The sequence below is a fragment of the Carettochelys insculpta genome, chromosome 21, assembly GCF_033958435.1.
Source record: "Carettochelys insculpta isolate YL-2023 chromosome 21, ASM3395843v1, whole genome shotgun sequence".
In the NCBI taxonomy this organism is placed as follows: domain Eukaryota; kingdom Metazoa; phylum Chordata; order Testudines; family Carettochelyidae; genus Carettochelys; species Carettochelys insculpta.
The window spans coordinates 10,310,488-10,329,575 of record NC_134157.1 but is presented as its reverse complement, the minus strand read 5'-3'; the positions used below and the strand labels follow the sequence as shown (position 1 = coordinate 10,329,575).

At 44.4% G+C, this 19,088-nt stretch overlaps 1 protein-coding gene across 1 annotated transcript; it reads left to right on the top strand.

The window, feature by feature from the left end:
- Positions 1-764: 764 nt before the first annotated feature.
- On the top strand, positions 765-12,861 carry LOC142024085 (ficolin-1-like). Its single transcript, XM_075015755.1, has 10 exons — positions 765-843; positions 3,610-3,723; positions 4,476-4,529; positions 4,790-4,825; positions 5,555-5,599; positions 6,436-6,471; positions 7,672-7,799; positions 8,701-8,830; positions 9,626-9,760; positions 12,614-12,861. Exons 1-10 carry the CDS (start codon positions 765-767, stop codon positions 12,859-12,861), a joined length of 1,005 nt encoding a protein of 334 aa, XP_074871856.1.
- The last annotated feature ends 6,227 nt before the right edge of the window (positions 12,862-19,088 follow it).

Below are 19,088 nucleotides of genomic sequence, written 5' to 3'. Positions count from 1 at the left end.
TGATTAACATCTGGAACCATTCAAGAGTTGTAGTGGATTCTCCATCACAGGCTATTTTAAAATGAAGATTGATGTTCTTCTAAAAGACCACATCTGCCCTGGGAATTACTGTGGGGCATTATGTGGCCTGTTCTGTAAAGGAAGGCAGATTAGATGACAGTGGTTCCTTCTAAAAGGAACCTAGCCATCCATTACGATCTCCTACTATGAGTTTGAACAGCATTCAGCAGAGCAGGGTTCAATCTCACAAGACCCCCTCTGGCTTCTATCCTACAACAATGAACAATAATAGAGCAGTTGGCCAGTGAATTCACCCAACCCTGCTCTCCTGGTTCAACCAAAGGTTCCCAGTGATGCCAACAGAGCTTTGAAGGGATGCAGAAAGTCAGACTGGGATAATTTTTGGTGACCTATTTTAATCTTACATAAGACACAGTCTCCTGAATTAACATTATGAGAAGAGATTCAGACTGGCTTCAGTCAGTAACCATCACTGTGGGGGCAGCAATGGCTGTTAGTCCAGTACTGAACATGCCCTATCAGGCAGTGTCATCAGCTACCTGGGTGACCACTGGAGCGTCAAAATATCAGTCAGATCTTCTGGAATGTGAAGAGTAGGAAGGAGGCTCTGAGATGCCCCAGGCAGAGATCTTTACTGGCCCCAGGCTCTAGCATTGTTGCTTATAAGAGGCTCACTGCATACTACAGTAGAGGGGAAGGTGGGAGGACAAGTGGAGCTGCCACTACAGAGATCAGGACCAGCTATGGGGAGAGCTGAGAAGACCCTCATTTTTTCACTCTGGCTAGCAGCAACCATTTGTAAAGCTCAGGACACCTGTGCAGGTAATGAAAGACAATCCCTGTTCTCAACAGTATTTCATACAGTGGTCAACATGGAGCTGGGAAAACTGGGAAGTGTTCAGGAATTTGTTGTCCCTATATGTGTCTAAAGCGTTTTGCCTGCTCACAGTGCTATATAAATAAAAAGAACAGTTGATTTGTACAAATTTACTTTATAATAACTAATCTGTATTGCAGAAAGGCACAGCACAGACTGGAGGTGTTGCAAGTTATTTTGTGAAAGACATCTTTTATTGGGACTCCACAAAATTTGATTTTTACCTCTTCTACCTCCTGCTCATTTATGAGCTCCTAACATCTGCATTGCTGCTGGAATCAGTGTAAAGCTCTTATCTACAGTGCACATTGGGGCCTAAGCATTTTAATACTGTGACTTACTGACCCACACAGGCAGAAAACCCAAATTCTGGGGTGGGGGAGGAAATCCCACTCCTTAAAGCTCAGAAGGAATTCAATGATTTCAGATCCCCCTGCTTTCTAGAATTTCACAGTTACTAAATTAGGATGATGATTGTAAAATTGCTTCCATTACATTTCTATCAGACATCTACTATTGTGCTACATTCATTTCCACTCTGTGGGTTGAGACTCCAGCAATATTTGAGGGTTATTTTAGTTTATGGTGATATCCTATGATCTCTATGGAGGCTTTAGTCAAATTTCTACAGCCCTCATTCAGGCAAACTCCCTCTGAAGCAAATGGGAGGGCTGCGAAATAGGGATTAAATACAGGCTGACATTTTTTCAGAATAGTATTACTTTCACATTTCATATTCTTAAATTCACAATCATTTTGAAAATCATTTGCTATGTACAGTTTATGCCCAAATGATCAAGCTTAGGAGGTAGAGCTTCTAGATCACAGGAAATATTAACACTGTCTTCTGCTTACCTCAAGTTTCCAGTATGCTTATTTTTATTCCATGATGTCTGTATTATGATTTTATATTTCACAATGGCTGTGTCTACACTTACTAAAAGCTTTAAAAATGGCCATGCTAGTGACAAACTGAAGAATACTAATGAGGCACTGAAATGCATATTCCGCACCTCATTAGCATGCCACCAGCTGCAGCACTTGGAAAGTGCCACGGTTCGCTCACCCGCGGCTTGTCTACAGGGGGGTCCTTTTCAAAAGGAAAAAGGGGATTTTGATGTTGGCAGGGTCCTTTTGAAAAAGATCCCCATGTAGACAAGCCGTGGGCGAGCAAACAGTGACACTAAGTGCTGCAGCTGGCGGCATGCTAATGAGGAGCTGAATATGCATTGTAGTGCCTCATTAATAGTCTTCGAAATGGCCATATTGAAGTTTTTAGTAAGTGTATACACAGCCAGTGTATACTATAGGGAGGACACGGTTGGTTGAAATCCATTTTTAAGAATTGGCTATGTTATCTGAGCTTATTTTTAAAAGCAGTTTTTAAAACTTACTTCCAGCAATTTCTTCACTGAATGGTAGCAATTTGTTTTTTCCTCTGCATTTTATTCTGCTTTTGTTTCTCGGTCATTAATTTCATTAAAAGATTTTCATGAACTAGCCCAGTGCTGCAATGGTTGGGTTGTGAACACTGCAGAGGCAGGTATAAACCAAAATTAAATTTGGAGTGATTATTTCTAAATACAGATATTTAGTAACTTCTTTTTAACTTTATTTTTCACTATAACTTAGTCAGACCAAAGAGTAAAATCCCCATGTTTAATATTAGAACTTTGTCTCTCAGTTGCATAACTGAAGGAAATCTTGGTTTACTGCTAGTAGAGACAATATTGGTATTGGTCTCTGGACATGGAAAAGTCAATGGATGGGATATACCTTGACTTTAGCAAAGCTTTTGCAATAGTCTCTCACAATATTCTTGCCTGCAAATTAAGGAAGGGTCCAGAGTGGCCTAGATAAACTGGAGGATTGAGCCAAAAGAAATCCGATGAGCTTCTACAAGGACAAGCAGAGAGTCCTGCAGTTGGGATGGAATAATCCAAAGCATTGTGATAGGGTGGGGACTAACTGGCTAAGTAGCAGTGTAGCAGAAAAGAACCTGGGATTACAGTGGATGAGAGGCTGGATATGAGTCAGTGTGCCCTTGTAGCCAAGGTGGCTAACAGAATATTGGGATGCATTGGGAGGAGCATTTCCAGCAGATCTAGAGAAGGTCTTATTCCCCCTCTATTTGGCACTGGTGAGGCCACATCTGGAATATTGCATCCAGTTCTGCCCACCCCCTACCCCAAGTAGAAAGAATGTGGATGCATTGGAGAGGAGCCAGTGGAGGGCAACAAAAAAATGCCTAGAGGTCTGGATCCCATGACCTATGTGGAGAGACTGAGGGGACTTGGGGATATTTGGTTTGCAGAAGAGAAGAGTGGGGGCGGGGGGGAGAGGGGGATTTGGTAGCCGCTTTCAACTTCTTGAAGGGGAGTGCAAGAGAGGATGTTCTCAGTAGTGATGGATGGCAGAACAAGGAGCAATGGTCTCAAGTTACGGAGCACAAGGTGTAGGTTAGGAATGAGGAAAAACTATTTCAGTGGGAGGGCAGTGACTGGGAGGATTTAATTAAGGTTGACCCTGCTTTGAGCAGAGAGCTGGACACAATGATTTCTTGAGGACTCTTCCAGCCCTAGGATTCTATAGAAAAGAAAATCCAGCAAATGAAAGCCTAACTAGTTCCTGCGTTTCTCTGGATTACTGCAGAATGTTTCCAATCCCGAGAACTCAGTGATCATTGATTATGTTTTCCTTTCTTTTCCCAGAGGTGAACTTAATGGGTCTCAACACTACCGATAAAGTCTCCCGTCTTCAAGGCTGCTCTGGATTTCCAGGTACTGTGGGGCCCAGAGGAGACCCAGGAGCTCCAGGAATGAAAGGTATGTTCCCAGGCACTAAATGGGAGTTTCCCATGGATGGTGCTGATGTAAATGGAAATTATTTTTGCAACATGTACAGACCTGGCAAATCCCTGCCAACCTGCGGTGAGGGCTTAGACTGTTAAAATAACCAAATTCTGAATAGCATCAGAGGGGTAGCTGTGTTAGTCTATCTGCAAAAACTAGTAGTCCTTTAGCACCTTATAAACTAACAGATTTTTTGGCGCATAAGTTTTCACAGGCAAAGACCTACTTCAGCAGATGCAAATTCTGTATGACTGTCTATTCCCTTTGAGTGTCTGATTCAGCCAAGCCCTTGAATTCTTCCCCCATCTCTGCCACTAGCTTGCTGCGTGACCTTAGTCAAGTCACTTTTAGCTTCATTTTGCTTCTCTGTATGATGGCCCCTTACTTCCCAGATGTTATGAGGTACACTTAATTTCTCTGAAAAGTTTGGATGACGGGTACTAGAGAAGAGTAAATCATGTTTGTCAGCCATGACATTTAATGGTAGCATGTAAAAAGTTATTTGTCAACTTTGATTTCTCCCTTGCAGTCAGATGTACTTGTCCCATTGACTTCTATGAAAAACTCCATATTAGGGGATCCTGATGAGATGTCAGGGACTCAGGAAGCAGGATGCACATATATTTGAATTTTTAGGTTACTGTAATTCTAGGTTTGGGTGGGGGAAAATTCATATACTCAGTGATTACGATACCTTGATAAATATTCTGAGTTTCTGTTTGCAGGACAGAAAGGGCTACAGGGGCTCCCAGGAAAGGTGGGACCAGTTGGCCCTAAAGGTAAAGTAACAAAAAGGGCAAAAACAATTTAATATCCTATTATGCGACCTAAGAACAGGCAATTTGTTTTTAACCAAACGTTAACTAGAGCTCTTTGTTAAACACCAATTCCCCAAAATATCTGAGCTCTTGAGCTCGGGTGGCTTCTCTTCATTCATATGACACTAGAGTGTTTATTATTCTAAGAAATTCAGTTCTGATGCGCTGTCCTGATCTGGATATCTGACTAATCTTTATTATCTCATTTGTTGTTCAATCAGGAGAAAAAGGTGTTGTTGGCCCCCCTGGACTGAAAGGTGAGAGACGTTGGGTTTTTTGTTTTTTTTTAATAGCCACATGCAAAAACAAAACTGTTCTGATATGAAGGCTTGGAACATTCCAAAATTATGAAAAGACGACCTTGAAAGTTTTCACCCAGCTCCAGTTACAATGTCTGCTGTGGCAGAAGGTCTTATGCAGCCACTGGAAATAGGTCCCAACCCTAGTGCAGGCATAGCCTAAGCTTATTTCAGTTGAACCAGTACAGAAGACTAGGAAAGAATTGCAGTACTGCCAGCCACAAATATTTGAATATCTTGAGCCAAGTTCACCAAAAACTAGAAGACTGGTTGTAGAATGATGCTATTATGTAAAAAGAATAGATCTGATTTTATTGGCTGTCTCCTTTTCTGGTGTTTAGGGTGTTTTCTCCACAGCCTCAAGGGCTAGAAGACTGCCTTCCTTTACGAATGATGGCTGAAATTCTCAGCCATTTGACCCCAGGACATTGATTAATGATTAATTTCCTTGGAGCCCAATTAATATCAGCAAGTCAATAATTAAGTGATGCATTTTCAATGTTGCCAATAAATCCCACAAAAGGCCAATATTCACAGGTTGTGTAGAGTGTAAGCAGTGCACTGGCTTTGAACTAGCCCCTTCCACAATGAAACCCAAGTAAATACTGCAGCGAGATGTTGAATTATGGAGGTGACCTCTAGGCAAAATAAGGATTTTATATTGAGGGTTTTTTTTTTTTATATAAGGTGATAAAGGAGACCTGGGACCTCCAGGAGCCCCTGGAATTTCTGGTGAGACCCTCTGCACTCTTCTTTATACCGAGCATATCATTTCCATTTTATTTCTTCAGCACTAAAAGTGAGGTGGCTTCAGAAGCTTGCTTCTTGAACAGTGGCCACGTCCACAAGACCAAACTCCCTGGTCCTCCTGTAAGGTTTGGACTTTATAAACAAAGAAATAACCCTGTCTGCAAAAATAGGGGGACATCCATGTTTTGCAACATCTGGAAGTACACTAGGCAGATCACTTTTGGTATTAGAGTGAGTAGCTGAAACCTAAGTTAAATCTATAGCTTTGAATGGGTATCCTAGAGAAGGTTACTTTCTCCTGACTCATTATGTCTCCCATATACTGAGAGTAAAATCCCTTTCTTATGATTGATCCTTGCATACCCAGTTAAAGGAATGGCCCTTTTCCTACCAGTCCTTTATTTAACTGATATTCTCCCATTGTTACTCAGATTATTTTTTTAGTTATATTGACTCAAATTCATGCTACTATAAGCATATGCAACTCTCCTGATGTTGTGGGCATTGCTTCTATGAACTGACCAGAAATTTAGGTTAAGAAACAGTTTTTAGTCATGTAAATAGGAGCTTCATGACAGAGTAACAGATAGTGTTGGCTTAATAATGGAACCCATGATGATGGTTCAGGCCAGGTCTCTCAAATTAGAGGTATGATTCCTTCAACACCTGATTTTTCCACGGGTAAAAAGCCACTTGGGGTTTTTAACAGCATAACTATTACTTTGGTATTCCAGCTGTTACAATAGGCTGATACCATAGTTAAAGAAATATATTTTTCTGGATCAATTTCACTTTTCATTGTGTTTTTTTATGTCCAGCGGAAGACGACCTGGCTAAAACGCAGTGTGAGAAAGGTGAGAATTTCATAACCACTAAATACCTCCTTCCATCCAGAGAAATGGACATGAAACCCCATTAGAGATAGACGAATTAAAAAATAAATACACACCCCACCATCTCAGCTTTACCTGTTTTCTGCTCGCAAATCTATAAAATAATTACAATTTTTAAAATCAATTTACTGTTAGCAACTGGCCAGTGAATCTTTTGTGGTAATACTCGTTAGCCAGTGCATGGGCTTGCAAACTGTTAGATGCGAGTGTTCCTGTGATGCCTGATAGTCTGCTGGGGAGAATGGGCACCCTAGTCATAGGATAATGGGAAGTCCAACTGGCACAGACATTTCAAAGTGGCCGAATGGGCACCTGCCATGCAACTCTTTGTGCACATTTCCATTTCCACAAGTTTAGATGATTTGAGCCAATCCTTTGTCCAGGTTGAGCTGCTCTCACACAGAAAGTATCAAATAGTCAACATGGATTCACCAAGGGCAATTCATGCCTGATCAACCTGATTGCCTTCCATATGGAGGTAACTGGCTGAGGGGATATGGGGAAGGTAGTAGACATAGTATACCCTGACTTTAGCAAAGCTTTTGAGATGCTCTCACAGTATCCTGGCCAGCAAGTTAAGAGAAGTCTGAATTGGATAAATGGGTGGTAAGGTGGATAGAAAACTGGCTAGCTTGTCAGGCTCAATGAGTAGTGCCACCAGGGTGATTTCTGGGGCCGATTTTGCTCAACATTTTAATTAAAAACCCTGGATGAGGGGATGGATTGCACCTTCAGCAAATGTGTAGATGACACTAAACTAGATGGAGCAGTGGATATGCCGGAGGAAAGAAACATGATCCACAGTGACCCAGACCCATTGGAGGATTAGGCCAAAGAGAAATCTGATGAGGTGCTATAAAGACAAATGCAGATTCTGCACTTAGGACAGAGGATTCCCAAGCACTGATACAGTCTGGGAACCCACTAGTTAAGCAGCAGGTCTATGGTAGTTTTCCCAAAAAGGAACAAACTATTTAAAGGGATACTACCCAATTCCCATACACTGCTGCGTGCAGGGCAGGAGAAGATGACTCAGATTCTTTTCTAGTCACCTGAATGTGCAATTGATTTGGCTCTCAGTGCAACATAAAACAGTCTGACATCCTGCTCAAAGAAGCATTATGCAACCAGTTTAGATATTTCAATTCCTCTTTCAACCAGGAGCAAAGAACTGCAAGGAGCTGTTTGACAAAGGGAACTTTCTGAGTGGCTGGTACACCATCTACCTGCAAGACTGTAATTCACTGCCTGTGCTGTGTGACATGCACACAGATGGTGGAGGATGGATTGTAAGAACACTACATAGTGAAGTTCATTGGACATTTTTCTTAAACTGTTTCCTGCCCCCGAAAATGGAAATGGCCTTTAGCCAGTGGGTTTTAGCTAGGAGAAATGCACGAGGCTGCAAATTGTAAAGACTATTTGTTTAGCTAATTACGGTGAGCTAAAAGTACAATTCATATAGGAGTCCTTCTAATCCTCATGAAAATCTCTAGCTATGTTGGTTGTGAACATAACTGGTTTCATGGAGTGGTCCTGCAGGTTTCAAGCCACAGGACTGCCCCCCGCCCCCGCCAAAAGGTCTGACAATTAACCAGGTTTCCCTTCTGAGGGCCATTCTCTCCCTGGCTCTTAGAGCCTCACTGATAGCTGCCTAGACTCCAGAACCAGAATTTCTTCTTTCCACTTGGATCACAGGCTCCTGCCACTCTGGCAGCCTATGCGTGGCATGAGTGTTCCAGGGAGCTGAGGAGACAAAGGGTTTGAACCCTGTTTATGCATTACATTTAAACTTGTATTTCTCAAGATTATCCCATTTGTGCCTAGAGAGTTTGATGAAGTTCAGGGTTCCATTGCAGTGGCTGCTGGAAAGAGACATATGAAGAGATACTCTTGTCTTTAAGAGCTCACAGTCTGCATAGACAGGAGAGATGAACGGCATACCGAGAACATGGACCTCCTGCTAGTCTGAATGTGCATTTCAGACCACGTGATCCTTTGCTGCTCCCAAGATTTTATATAATCCTCTGGGACAAGCCTCCCTCCACAAGATGTACTTAAGGCTGAAATAGAGCTGACCGCTTTAAATCTATCAAATGATTTAATGTCTCAGAGTTTCCTATCTCCTGTTGCATGCAGGATGAAATAAAAATGGGGGCTTCCCAGTTAAGAGCCTCCTGTCTCTTGCAGGTGTTCCAGAGAAGGGCGGACGGCCTCTTGGATTTCTATCATAATTGGCATTCATACAAAAGAGGTTTCGGCAGCCAGCTGTCAGAATTCTGGCTGGGGAATGACAATATCCACCTGTTAACGAGTCTTGGTAACAACATCCTTGATGCATTCTTTTCCTGGTAGATGCTGTCTAGAGTCATAGTATTGGAAGAAGTAACTCTGTTGCTGCAGATACTGTATTCTCTTCATTACTGCTCAGTCCTGCCACACAGACCTATTGAACTCAATGCTGTAATTGCTGGGCCTAAGCTCTGATAGTGGCAGTGTAAGGGAGACAATTTCCCCCTCTCCCTCCCTCAAAGCTGGAATTTCAGTGTGGTGACCAAAGTGCTGGGCCTCTGAAGTACCAAGGAATGCTGTTGCAGCTGCACTGGGCTATGAGGTCAGGGCCAGGTCTAGCCCCATGGTTCAGGCACTGGTGAGGTCTAAATGCCCTAGGTCCCACCCCTTCTGCCCTTGGCAGAGCTGGGACCCCCTCCCACAAGGGAGCCTGCAGAAGCTATCAACCATGCTGGTTGGGCCAGCCCCAATCATGATTCAAGGAGCAGAATTTTGACTTTGGGTTGTTTACCATGTACAGATTATGAGGTCATAGATCATGAACTACCTTAGCAAAGCATAACATGGACAAGGTTATTAACAGGAAGATCACAATAGTGGAAGGAAATTGAATGTATCAAAGTCAATATGGATATATTGGCTTGATGCAGAATCAGGGTGAAATTCTGTGAAGAATGTGAGGCAGGCAATCCAACTAGATTACCAAAATGGTCCCTACATAATGGGGCCTGATTTGTGTTTAGAATCTTTGGGGGTTTCTGCAATAAGTGACCACAGTAACATGCAAGGTTGAAAATTTCACTGTCAAAATTGTTTTCCAAAGGAACCTACAAGCTTCGCATTGACCTCAGGGATTGGGATAACAACCATCACTTCGCTACATACACATCATTCCAAATTGCAGGAGAGTCAGACAACTACAGGTTGAGGCTTGGAGACTTTTCATGTGGCACAGCAGGTAAGTTCCAGGCTAGTCATTTACCTTGTATCAAACAAAAATGGAAAGCAAAAGGCATGCAGAATATTCTACTGCAGACACAAATGGCATTGTCATGCCTGTCAGAAAAGATTAGTTACTTAAGATAAACACAAGGTCGATGGCATCTAAATATATAGGCTGCATCTACCACTATCAACTTCTTCCAAAATTTTTCAAAAGACGGGCTCTTTTGAAAGAGCACATGGAGCACCTACACAAAGTTCTTTCAAAAGTAAATTGAAAGAATGTGGTGCTTCTTTTGAAATCACACTTCCTTTCTCATTTCAGGAAGAGTGTCCCCTTTTGAAAGTTTCTTTTGAAAGAAAATACATGTAGATGCTTTGCAGGGCCCGTCTTTTGAAAGACCAGTCTTCATTTTCTATCCCTGGCCTGTTCATTCAAAGGAGACGGGGGCGGGGGGGGACAGGGGCGTGTGGATGATGTTTTGATTTGCTTTTGTGTGTGTGGATGCACTTTTGAAGGATCTTCCAAAGGATCTCTGTAGTGTAGACATAGTCAGTGTAATATGTATACCCTGCCTAGTGAAGGAACGAAAGCAGAATTATAAACTGAGATAGCAACCAGCAGTAGGCATGCCTTTCTGAAATTATATCTTAATGCCCCATAGAAAAACTTAATAATGGAAATTGCCTTAAGTTGACATAGCTTATATTTTGGAAATAAGATAATTTTGTATATCAGCTAGTGGCTAGGGTTAGAAGCAGAGTTAGTATTGCTCTTCCTTGCCAACCATAACTAAGTTGAGTCTCTTCAGCTGCAGTGTTACTGAAGTAACATCACCACCTGAACTATTTTGACAATTTTGTTTGGTGTTGTCAGTTGCTCTGTTTTTATCTACAGTGGGGAAGGGAAGATTCTACAACTACAGCTTTTAAAACAAAGGGAGGACTGAAGTAGTGAGGGGAAAGGACAGAGCAACCTAGGAAAGAGAGACATGAGCCAAGAGACCGATTGAGTCAATTTTAAAGCAGCAAGTCTTGCAAACTGAGAGACATATAAAGACAGCAGGCGATACCAAGCTGGCAGATATTTCAAGGATTTTGGAGGATAGGGTCATATGTCTAACTGCTCTGGACACTGAAGAAATAGCCTGAGGTAAATGGAACTAACCAGTACTGACAAATGCAAAGTAGCCTGCTTAAGAAGGAGCAGTCAGTTTCACATATACAAAATGGGAACTGTCTACCTAGGAAGGAGTACTGCAGAAGGGCATCTAGGAGACTGCAACATGAGTATGAGTCAGTATAATATTGGACACACACAGGTACATGCACCCCTTCATTCTAGGAGATATTAACAGGATGGGTGTAAGACAGACAGGTAAGCCGTGTCTACACGTGCACGCTACTTCAAAGTAGCGGCACTAACTTCGAAATAGCGCCCGTCACGGCTACACGTGTTGGGCGCTATTTCGAAGTTAACATCGACGTTAGGCGGCGAGACGTCGAAGCCGCTAACCCCATGAGGGGATAGGAATAGCGCCCTACTTCGACGTTCAACGTCGAAGTAGGGACCGTGTAGTCGTTGCACGTCCCGCAACATTGAAATAGCGGGGTCTGCCATGGCGGCCATCAGCTGAGGGGTTGAGAGACGCTCTCTCCAGCCCCTGCGGGGCTCTATGGTCATCGTGTGCAGCAGCCCTTAGCCCAGGGCTTCTGGCTGCTGCTGCCGCAGGTGGGGATCCATGCTGCATGCACAGGGTCTGCAACCAGTTGTCGGCTCTGTGGATCTTGTGTTGTTTAGTGCAACTGTGTCTGGGAGGGGCCCTTTAAGGGAGTGGCTTGCTGTTGAGTCCGCCCTGTGACCTTGTCTGCAGCTGTGCCTGGCACCCTTATTTCGATGTGTGCTACTTTGGCGTGTAGACGTTCCCTCGCAACGCCTATTTCGATGTGGTGCTGCGCAACATTGAAGTTGAACATCGACGTTGCCAGCCCTGGAGGATGTGTAGACGTTATTCATCGAAATAGTCTATTTTGATGTCGCTACATCAAAATAAGCTACTTCGAAGTAGGTTTCACGTGTAGACGTAGCCGTAGTAATTCTTCCGCTCCACTCCACTAAAAACTGGACCTGAACTGAAGCAGTGTCCAGTTATGGGCTCCACATCTCGGGAAATTTGGACAAACTGGAAAAATTCCTGGGAATAGGAAGAAAAATGAGTAAGGTCTAGCCACTATGGCCTGTGAGCACAGCCATCCTGCCTAGTCATTTTTGTTTGATTACGACTGACCGGCTTTGTAAATTTGAGCCTCTGCGTTGATGACTTGATCTTGACATGAGGTATTGAATACATGGTGTAATCAGCATTGGTGGGAAACAGTTAACTTTTTCTCCTGATGAGCACAAAATTTCCGTATTTCCCAACTGCCAGATATAACAGGTTTAATACTGATGGTGAGAGCAAATGATTGTCAAGCACTTAAAAGGTGAATGCTTAGTTTTTGTAGTAGATGTTCTTGGTGGGCTATGAGAACATCACCAATGAATGCAAATCCCCTAATTACCACCTTTTGGCTTTGGTCTTCGACTTTAGTAGTGACAGGTTGAAGAGTTTCCCCTCTGATCTTGTGTGGAGATCCACTCCGAATAGGGCCTGGTAAAAAAAATATTCCTCACTGGAAGCAGAATTGCAGTCTCTTCCCTGGACCTCAAATGTTTCTGCTGCCTGGTAAAATGAGAAATGTAGCAACCCATAGCAGAACTGCCAGACTGGCTGTGGGAAATGAACTGCTGAAATATTAAAAATAAGAGAACGTCTTATCTAGCTGGTCTCTATAAATACGTACTAAGCAAATACAATTGTTTCCACAGGAGATTCCTTATCCGAGCACAATGGCATGATGTTTTCAACCTACGACAGGGATAACGATAATTCTTCCGAACACTGTGCAGAGGCCTATAAAGGATCATGGTGGTACCATAAGTGTCATCAGTCCAACCTGAATGGATTATACTTGAAAGGAGCCCATGAATCTGTTGCTGATGGGATAAATTGGCTTACAGGCAAAGGACATCGTTATTCCTACAAGCTGTCTGAGATGAAAATTAAGCCTGTGTAGCCAGTGAGGGAAGCAGTTATGATAGTTACAATTAGCTTTTCTATAGTAATTATTAGGCCTGTGACAATGAGCATTTACCAGGAGAGGGCTTGAAAGAGCTTTTTGTTATGTGCTAGTCACACACATTTATCTAGTGCAGTGCAGTACGAGAGATAAAGAAAATTAATTTTATGGAAAAAATTGTAGTTCTAAGTTTGTTGTTTTCATTTCAAAGTGTTCTACATAACTCATTTTTGCTTTTGTACTTTCACATTTTTGCAGATTTTTTTTTTTTTTATAATGCCTCGCCCTGGTGTGCAGTATTAGAAAATATTGTCTCAGTTCTCAAAAACATGCCTTTCTGAAAAGAAAAGAGCCTTGGTCATTATCTTGTGACTATTTCCTGTTCACATGACTTGGTTTTAGCCAGGTCTGTCTACACCGTCTCCTCTTCTACACGGTTCTCTTGATTTCACTCCCAAAAGTATCATGACAGCTCCTACCACTACCAAGCAATTCTTCCTGGACTCTCAGTCAATAATTAATCCCAGATGTGGCATCTGCCTCTGAAGAACCTTCTCCTTTCTCAATAAAGCAAAGATAGATCAATGATTTCCATAGCTTGAACTTGTTTGTGCACACAAGCCTGTTCCATAGCGTTATACCCCAACTGGGTCCTGCAATATGTACATTAGTGGTTGGCTACCCTGGGGCTTACAAGAGATGGTAGCTAGCTCTGCCAGCAGTGGATTGGTTGCAGAGGGGGCATGTGTGAATAGTAGATGGTGCAAATAGAAGAGCTGAGAGATGATTTCAGGCTAAACCTGCATTAGAAAGCTGCATGGCCCAGCCTAAGCCTCCTCATGCTGGGTGAGGCAGAGCAGGTCATTGTTTCCCCTCTTTGTGCTGGTATTATACTCACTAGAAGACTTTACCATCAGCTAGATCAGCAAACGCTAACCAGACCCCTAGCCCAATGCCCTTCTGCATCTCCCTCTCCATGTACCACTGGCAGAACAAAAAGACGGGTCCAAGGCAGGCTTTTTTATTCATCCTTGCCTCTGCATCTCCAGCTCCACTCTCCCATCTCCCCCACCCTATTCTGAAGCCAGACCTGTGCCATGAGAGTGAGTGTCACAAACCACAACCACTGCTATCAGAAGAGCTGGAGACAGAGCCCCTAGCAGGCAGCAGGAAGGGATTGGGGGCAGCTTTGACTAAAATGGAGGCACTGCCATGGTTAGTCCTGCTCTTCAGAGCCACCCTTTTTAGAGGTTCCCCTCCTTCAGTAAGTGTGGGAAGTGGGGTTCAGTGCACAGCTCCTCTTAGGGGTTGTAGCAGGACCTAAACAGTAGTGGTGGCCTGTCCTGGGCATATGCAATACGGCCAAGCAGGCCTGAGCCTGCACCAGCTATTCAACTGCCACTGTCATGTTCCCCTCCTGCTCCATTCCTAGGCCCCCATCTTCACAAGTACCTAACTCAGTCACAGCACAAGGGGCCCTCTCACTGGCTCAGGGCGGATGCACTTGCATGGGTCAAACACAATCCCTGGCTGTCAGTCTGAGTTTATAAGGCTCCCAAGCAGCAGTGACACGTCTAACCCCCACGCGTTGGGCTGCACAAGCTAAAGGGGAGAACGTGTGGTATTTCCTTTGCCAAATGATTCCCCCTGCACAAAGCCCAGGGCTTCTGTGCTTCTCCCACCCCACTGATCTGTGGGGAAGAGGAGGCTTGGCCCTCCCCCCATGTCTCCTCCCAACCCAGCGTGTTCAGTTACTCTTCCTGGCAGCTGGGTCGGAGTCGGGTGGGACAGAACCACCTCTCTCCCTGGCTGAGGCTGGCAGCTTTGGGCTACTGCTTCATGGAATGCAGTGGCTGCCTGAGAGAGCCTGGCTGAGGAGGTGGCAGCAGCAGAGGGTCAGTCTCTGCTTGGATGCTGCTCATGGAGATAGGGATGGAGCAAGCTGAAAGCCTGCTGGGGATAGAGGGACCTCTAGGTCATTCAACCTCTACCCCTTGAAACCAGGCCTGGTGTGAAGGGGTGGCCTGCTTTCACCTCACCAGACAAGCTCTCTCAAGAAGATGCTGCATTACATAGAGCAGCAAAGTAGAGCAACCAGCCCATGGAGAAGCTGGTCAACCTTCTCCATTGACCACCTGGGCTCTGCTCCAGGGACGGAGGCTGAGTATGCCGGGGTGGGGGCAGATGCAGCAAAAGGACAAACACCTTCTCCCTTCCCAACCAGAGCACTCTTGACCCAGCATGTGCCCAGCAACATTGCCTCTGTGCCCAGGGGACCCACGATCACCTGTCATGCAATGCCTTTTAAAGCACCAGAGCACTTGAGCATGCTGAGATATGGCTGCTAGTCGCTGTTTCCTTCCACATCCTGCAGGAGTTGCAGCCACTGGGCATGCCCCAGTACTGAAGGTGCTGAGCTTGGGACATGGTTTCCACTTGTTGAACATAGACGGAAACAAGCAGATACATCTGTACCTCTACCTCCAGCCCTACTCTAGCTCTGCCTTTCTCTGATGATTTCCCATGCAGAATCTAACTGTCTTAATGGGATTCCCTACTCAAAGAGTAAACTAGGCAGCACAAAATTTCACTTCATTTAGACCTATACTGAATGGTGTCCAAAAAAGAAAGCTATAAATATAATTCTGATCTTAGAGTAGAAAATATAGAGCTATGTTAGTTCAAACTGCTTGTTTTTCCCACACATCACAATAGACCTGCAGAGCATCTTGCCAGATATTGTTTGGTGAAGACAATAGAAGTGTTATTAAAAAAGACTAGATAAGTTCATGTAGAATAGGTCACCAAATGGCTATGAGCCAGGATGGGCAGGGATGTTTTTCCTGACCTCTATCAGAAGCTGGGAATGTGTGACAAAGAACTGATCACTTGATTTTCTGTTCATGCCTCTGGAGCACCTGGCTTTGGCTACTGTAGAAAGACATAAGACTGAGCTAAGTGGACTTTTGGTCTGACCAAATGTGATTGTTCTTAAAAGTAGCAAACCGTCCCCCCCCCCCCCCGCTTTTTATAAGCTTCCTGATCAACACCTGGGGTCAAAAGTAGAAGTGTGTGAACTGCATCTCATTTCAGATCAGATGAACCTGCCATGGTTGCGAGGCTTAAGGCAAGAGAATGATTTGTGAGTTACCACTGAAGTCGCGCCTGTGTTCACACAGCTCAAAATACTTCCGGAGAAGCTTTGATTGAGATTAGCACAACTGAAAGTTCCCATGGTGATCTAAACATCAGATATCTTAAGACACTATAAATAAATGGTTCAATCATGAACCAGGCTACAGGAATTTTCTTGTTAAAAATAGGCTTGAAGGTCCCAGCTTCCAAAAAGAAAAAAAAGAGAGAGACTTTCACATCTGCTTGTATCACAGGAGCCTTTGATTATGCCTGTGCAGATCAGTCCAATGAAATTGATCTGCCAAATGGAAAGTGTTTGTTTTTAAAGACAAAAAACCCACAAACACAGACACATACACAAACTTCCAGTTTTCACCTTTGTTTTAAAGGATGAGAAGTGTGCTGCAGGGAGACTAGCATGTCAAATGTCTAGCACATGCCTATCTTTCAGGTTACTCCTACTGAAAGATCTGGTGGTTATTCATTACTACAGAAACTCAAAAAAAACCAAACCAATGTGGGCAATATTTTAAATGATTGGAAGACTACGCTAAATCCATGTCTGTTCAAGGGTGGAGCAAACAACACAGTCACATGGCAAGGCTCTTTCCTTCTTTTGAATGTTCCCAACATACACACTAAGAGGGCAGGTAGACAAACCATGTGGCCACAAGGAACCCCACCAAACTGAGGTCCAGCAGCCCAATCAGTATCCCCTCAATCATGCTTCAGCAGCCCAGTCAACCTTGGCAGGTCAGTACTCCCACTTCCTCTGAGACACAGAGGCTGGGGAGCCCAGGTCCTCCCTCTCCACCAGGCACCAGCTCAGGGCCCTGTTGTTAATGGGCACATCACCCCAACAACCAGCTCAGCAGGGATTCCCACCACAACATGCTGAGCTTTTGGGATGGCTCCCAGCCCCAGGCTACTTCCTACTCCATTCTGGGCAAGATGCACTATCCTGGCTCCATCTGTGCCTCCATGGGCAGCAGCTTCCCCTCTGGCTGGTGCTGTTCCCAAGTTCCAACAGAAACTCCTTCTTCACTGGTAACCAGCACAAAATGATAAGCCTCCCTGGCTTTTATACTTGGGCTGCAGTTGGAGCATGCCCAGCAGGGCTGTGGGGGAGGGTCCTTTTCTACCCAGCAAGCCTGGCCCCCCACCCCCCTGGCCAGTGCAGCATTGGTATGCCCCATCACACATTGCTATAGAAACTCAAAGATCAATGTGGGAAACAGTTTTAAATGATGGGAAGAATATACCAAAATCAATGTCTGTTCATGGGGAGGGGCAAACAGCATATATTGTCACAGGGCAGTTCTACAGCTCACAAAGTTCATTGTAGCAATGCACCCCTTGATAAAGAAGCAGCTGAAAATACTAAGAAATGGCAAGACAATAAAAATAATACTTGACATAGTCACAATATTACCTAACTCAGGTCTCTCTTTCCTTAGCCACTGTGAATTGCTGCTCTTCAACATTTGTGATATTTACTTGGGCATATAAGCTACTTCTGAGACATAAAACAACTTTTGCTCAACATTACTGTGACATCAAGAGAATCAAATACATGTACAACTGGAAGGGACCTGAGTCCAGCCACCTGCCCTCACAAAAGGATTTATCACCATCCCTGACAAATTTCTTTTTTTTTTTTTTTTTTTTTTAAAAATCTACCTACCTCAAAAGACCCCCTACAGGACTGAGCTCATAACGCTGGGGCTAGCAAGCTAATACTCAAACCACTGAGCTCTCCCTCCTACTGGCATTTAAGCAACAGACTAATGGAGGAACTAATTAGTCTTTTAGCATCAGACACCAGACAGCACCTTGCTTAGCGCACTTTTTCTAGCCCCCCCTCCCCATATGGGGCAAGCAGAGTAGACCCTAAATAGGCTGCTCAGCTGTGGCTGCAGCAGCCAGACCATTCTACCACCTCAGTCCTCAAAACAGAATGACTGATGCATGCATCCATTGCCTATGTACTGGTTCATGACTAAAAGCATCCAGGTTCCACAATCCTCCGCCAGTTGCCGTAGGGCTTAAGTTTAGGAGAGTAGTACGCAGAGGAAAACGTGTGTGATTCCTTTTAATCTTGGGGGACTGTAGCACTGAAGCCATGACACGGTTGTTGATAGATAGAAATCTCAGGACAATGGCATGAAATCCATAACAACTGGGAGTTTCCTGTCTGCTGCAGCCTTCATCCACCTTCACAGCTGTTGTAGCATTGCCGTTGCTATCCTCCGCCTGTTCTGCCATCGAGGACATTTTTGATCATTCTTTGTCTGGACCCTCCCCCTTGATCTTGCCACCATGGGTGACCCTACTGGGAGGACAAGACTGCCTACGGCATCTCTCTCGGGTTCATTGGAACACACAGGCCCTCTCACCACGACAAGGTGACAATCCAGAGAGTAGGGAACATACCATGGAACATACCTCTGGGAATCATGGTTAAAGTGCCCACAATCATCAAAATCAGATTTCTGGCTGATATGATCTGAGCCTGGCTCTCTAAATATCTAGGGCTGCTGATGGGTCAGTGGGGTCTGTGGTTCCCAGCCCCTGTTGCTGCTCATCGGGTGGGGGCTAAGGTTCCCAGCCAGCAGCGACAGCTGCTGGAATCCCGGCTGGGGGCTGGGATCCAGGGGTTGAGGGGTTGTATCGCTGGCAGCTGGGGGGCAGGAGGAGTGCTGAGCCCTGCCAGGTGGAGGGAACACTGGTGAAGAGGTTCCAGTACTCAGTGGGATATACCACCCACACCAAAAGCCCTGGTTTTGGATCATACTACTAGCATGGGCTAGGAATAGGAATTACATGGAACATGTATTAACTGCTTTAAACCTTCTTATCTGTATAAACCGCTGTATAGATTGCAATAAATAAGGAGCCGATTAAATCTCTCTGGTGTGTCGTGGTTCCTCCTGGATCTAAGTAAACTGAACTGTATAACAAGTCCTCAGCAAATTCTTTCCACTTCCTCTCTGAGGCTGGGCAATTCTTTTTTTATACCAACGTGACACGCACTGTATCTGAATCCACCCCAGTTTCTCCTACAGTTTAGCAAATGTTCTGGGCAATGT

Excerpts from the sequence above, each read along its gene's own strand:
- LOC142024085 (XM_075015755.1), top strand. The coding sequence starts at position 765 with ATGGGGAGAGCTGAGAAGACCCTCATTTTTTCACTCTGGCTAGCAGCA. Across the intron at positions 4,826-5,554 it reads TGGCCCCCCTGGACTGAAAG|GTGATAAAGGAGACCTGGGA; the intron begins GTGAGAGACGTT and ends TTTTTATATAAG. Across the intron at positions 8,831-9,625 it reads CCACCTGTTAACGAGTCTTG|GAACCTACAAGCTTCGCATT; the intron begins GTAACAACATCC and ends TGTTTTCCAAAG.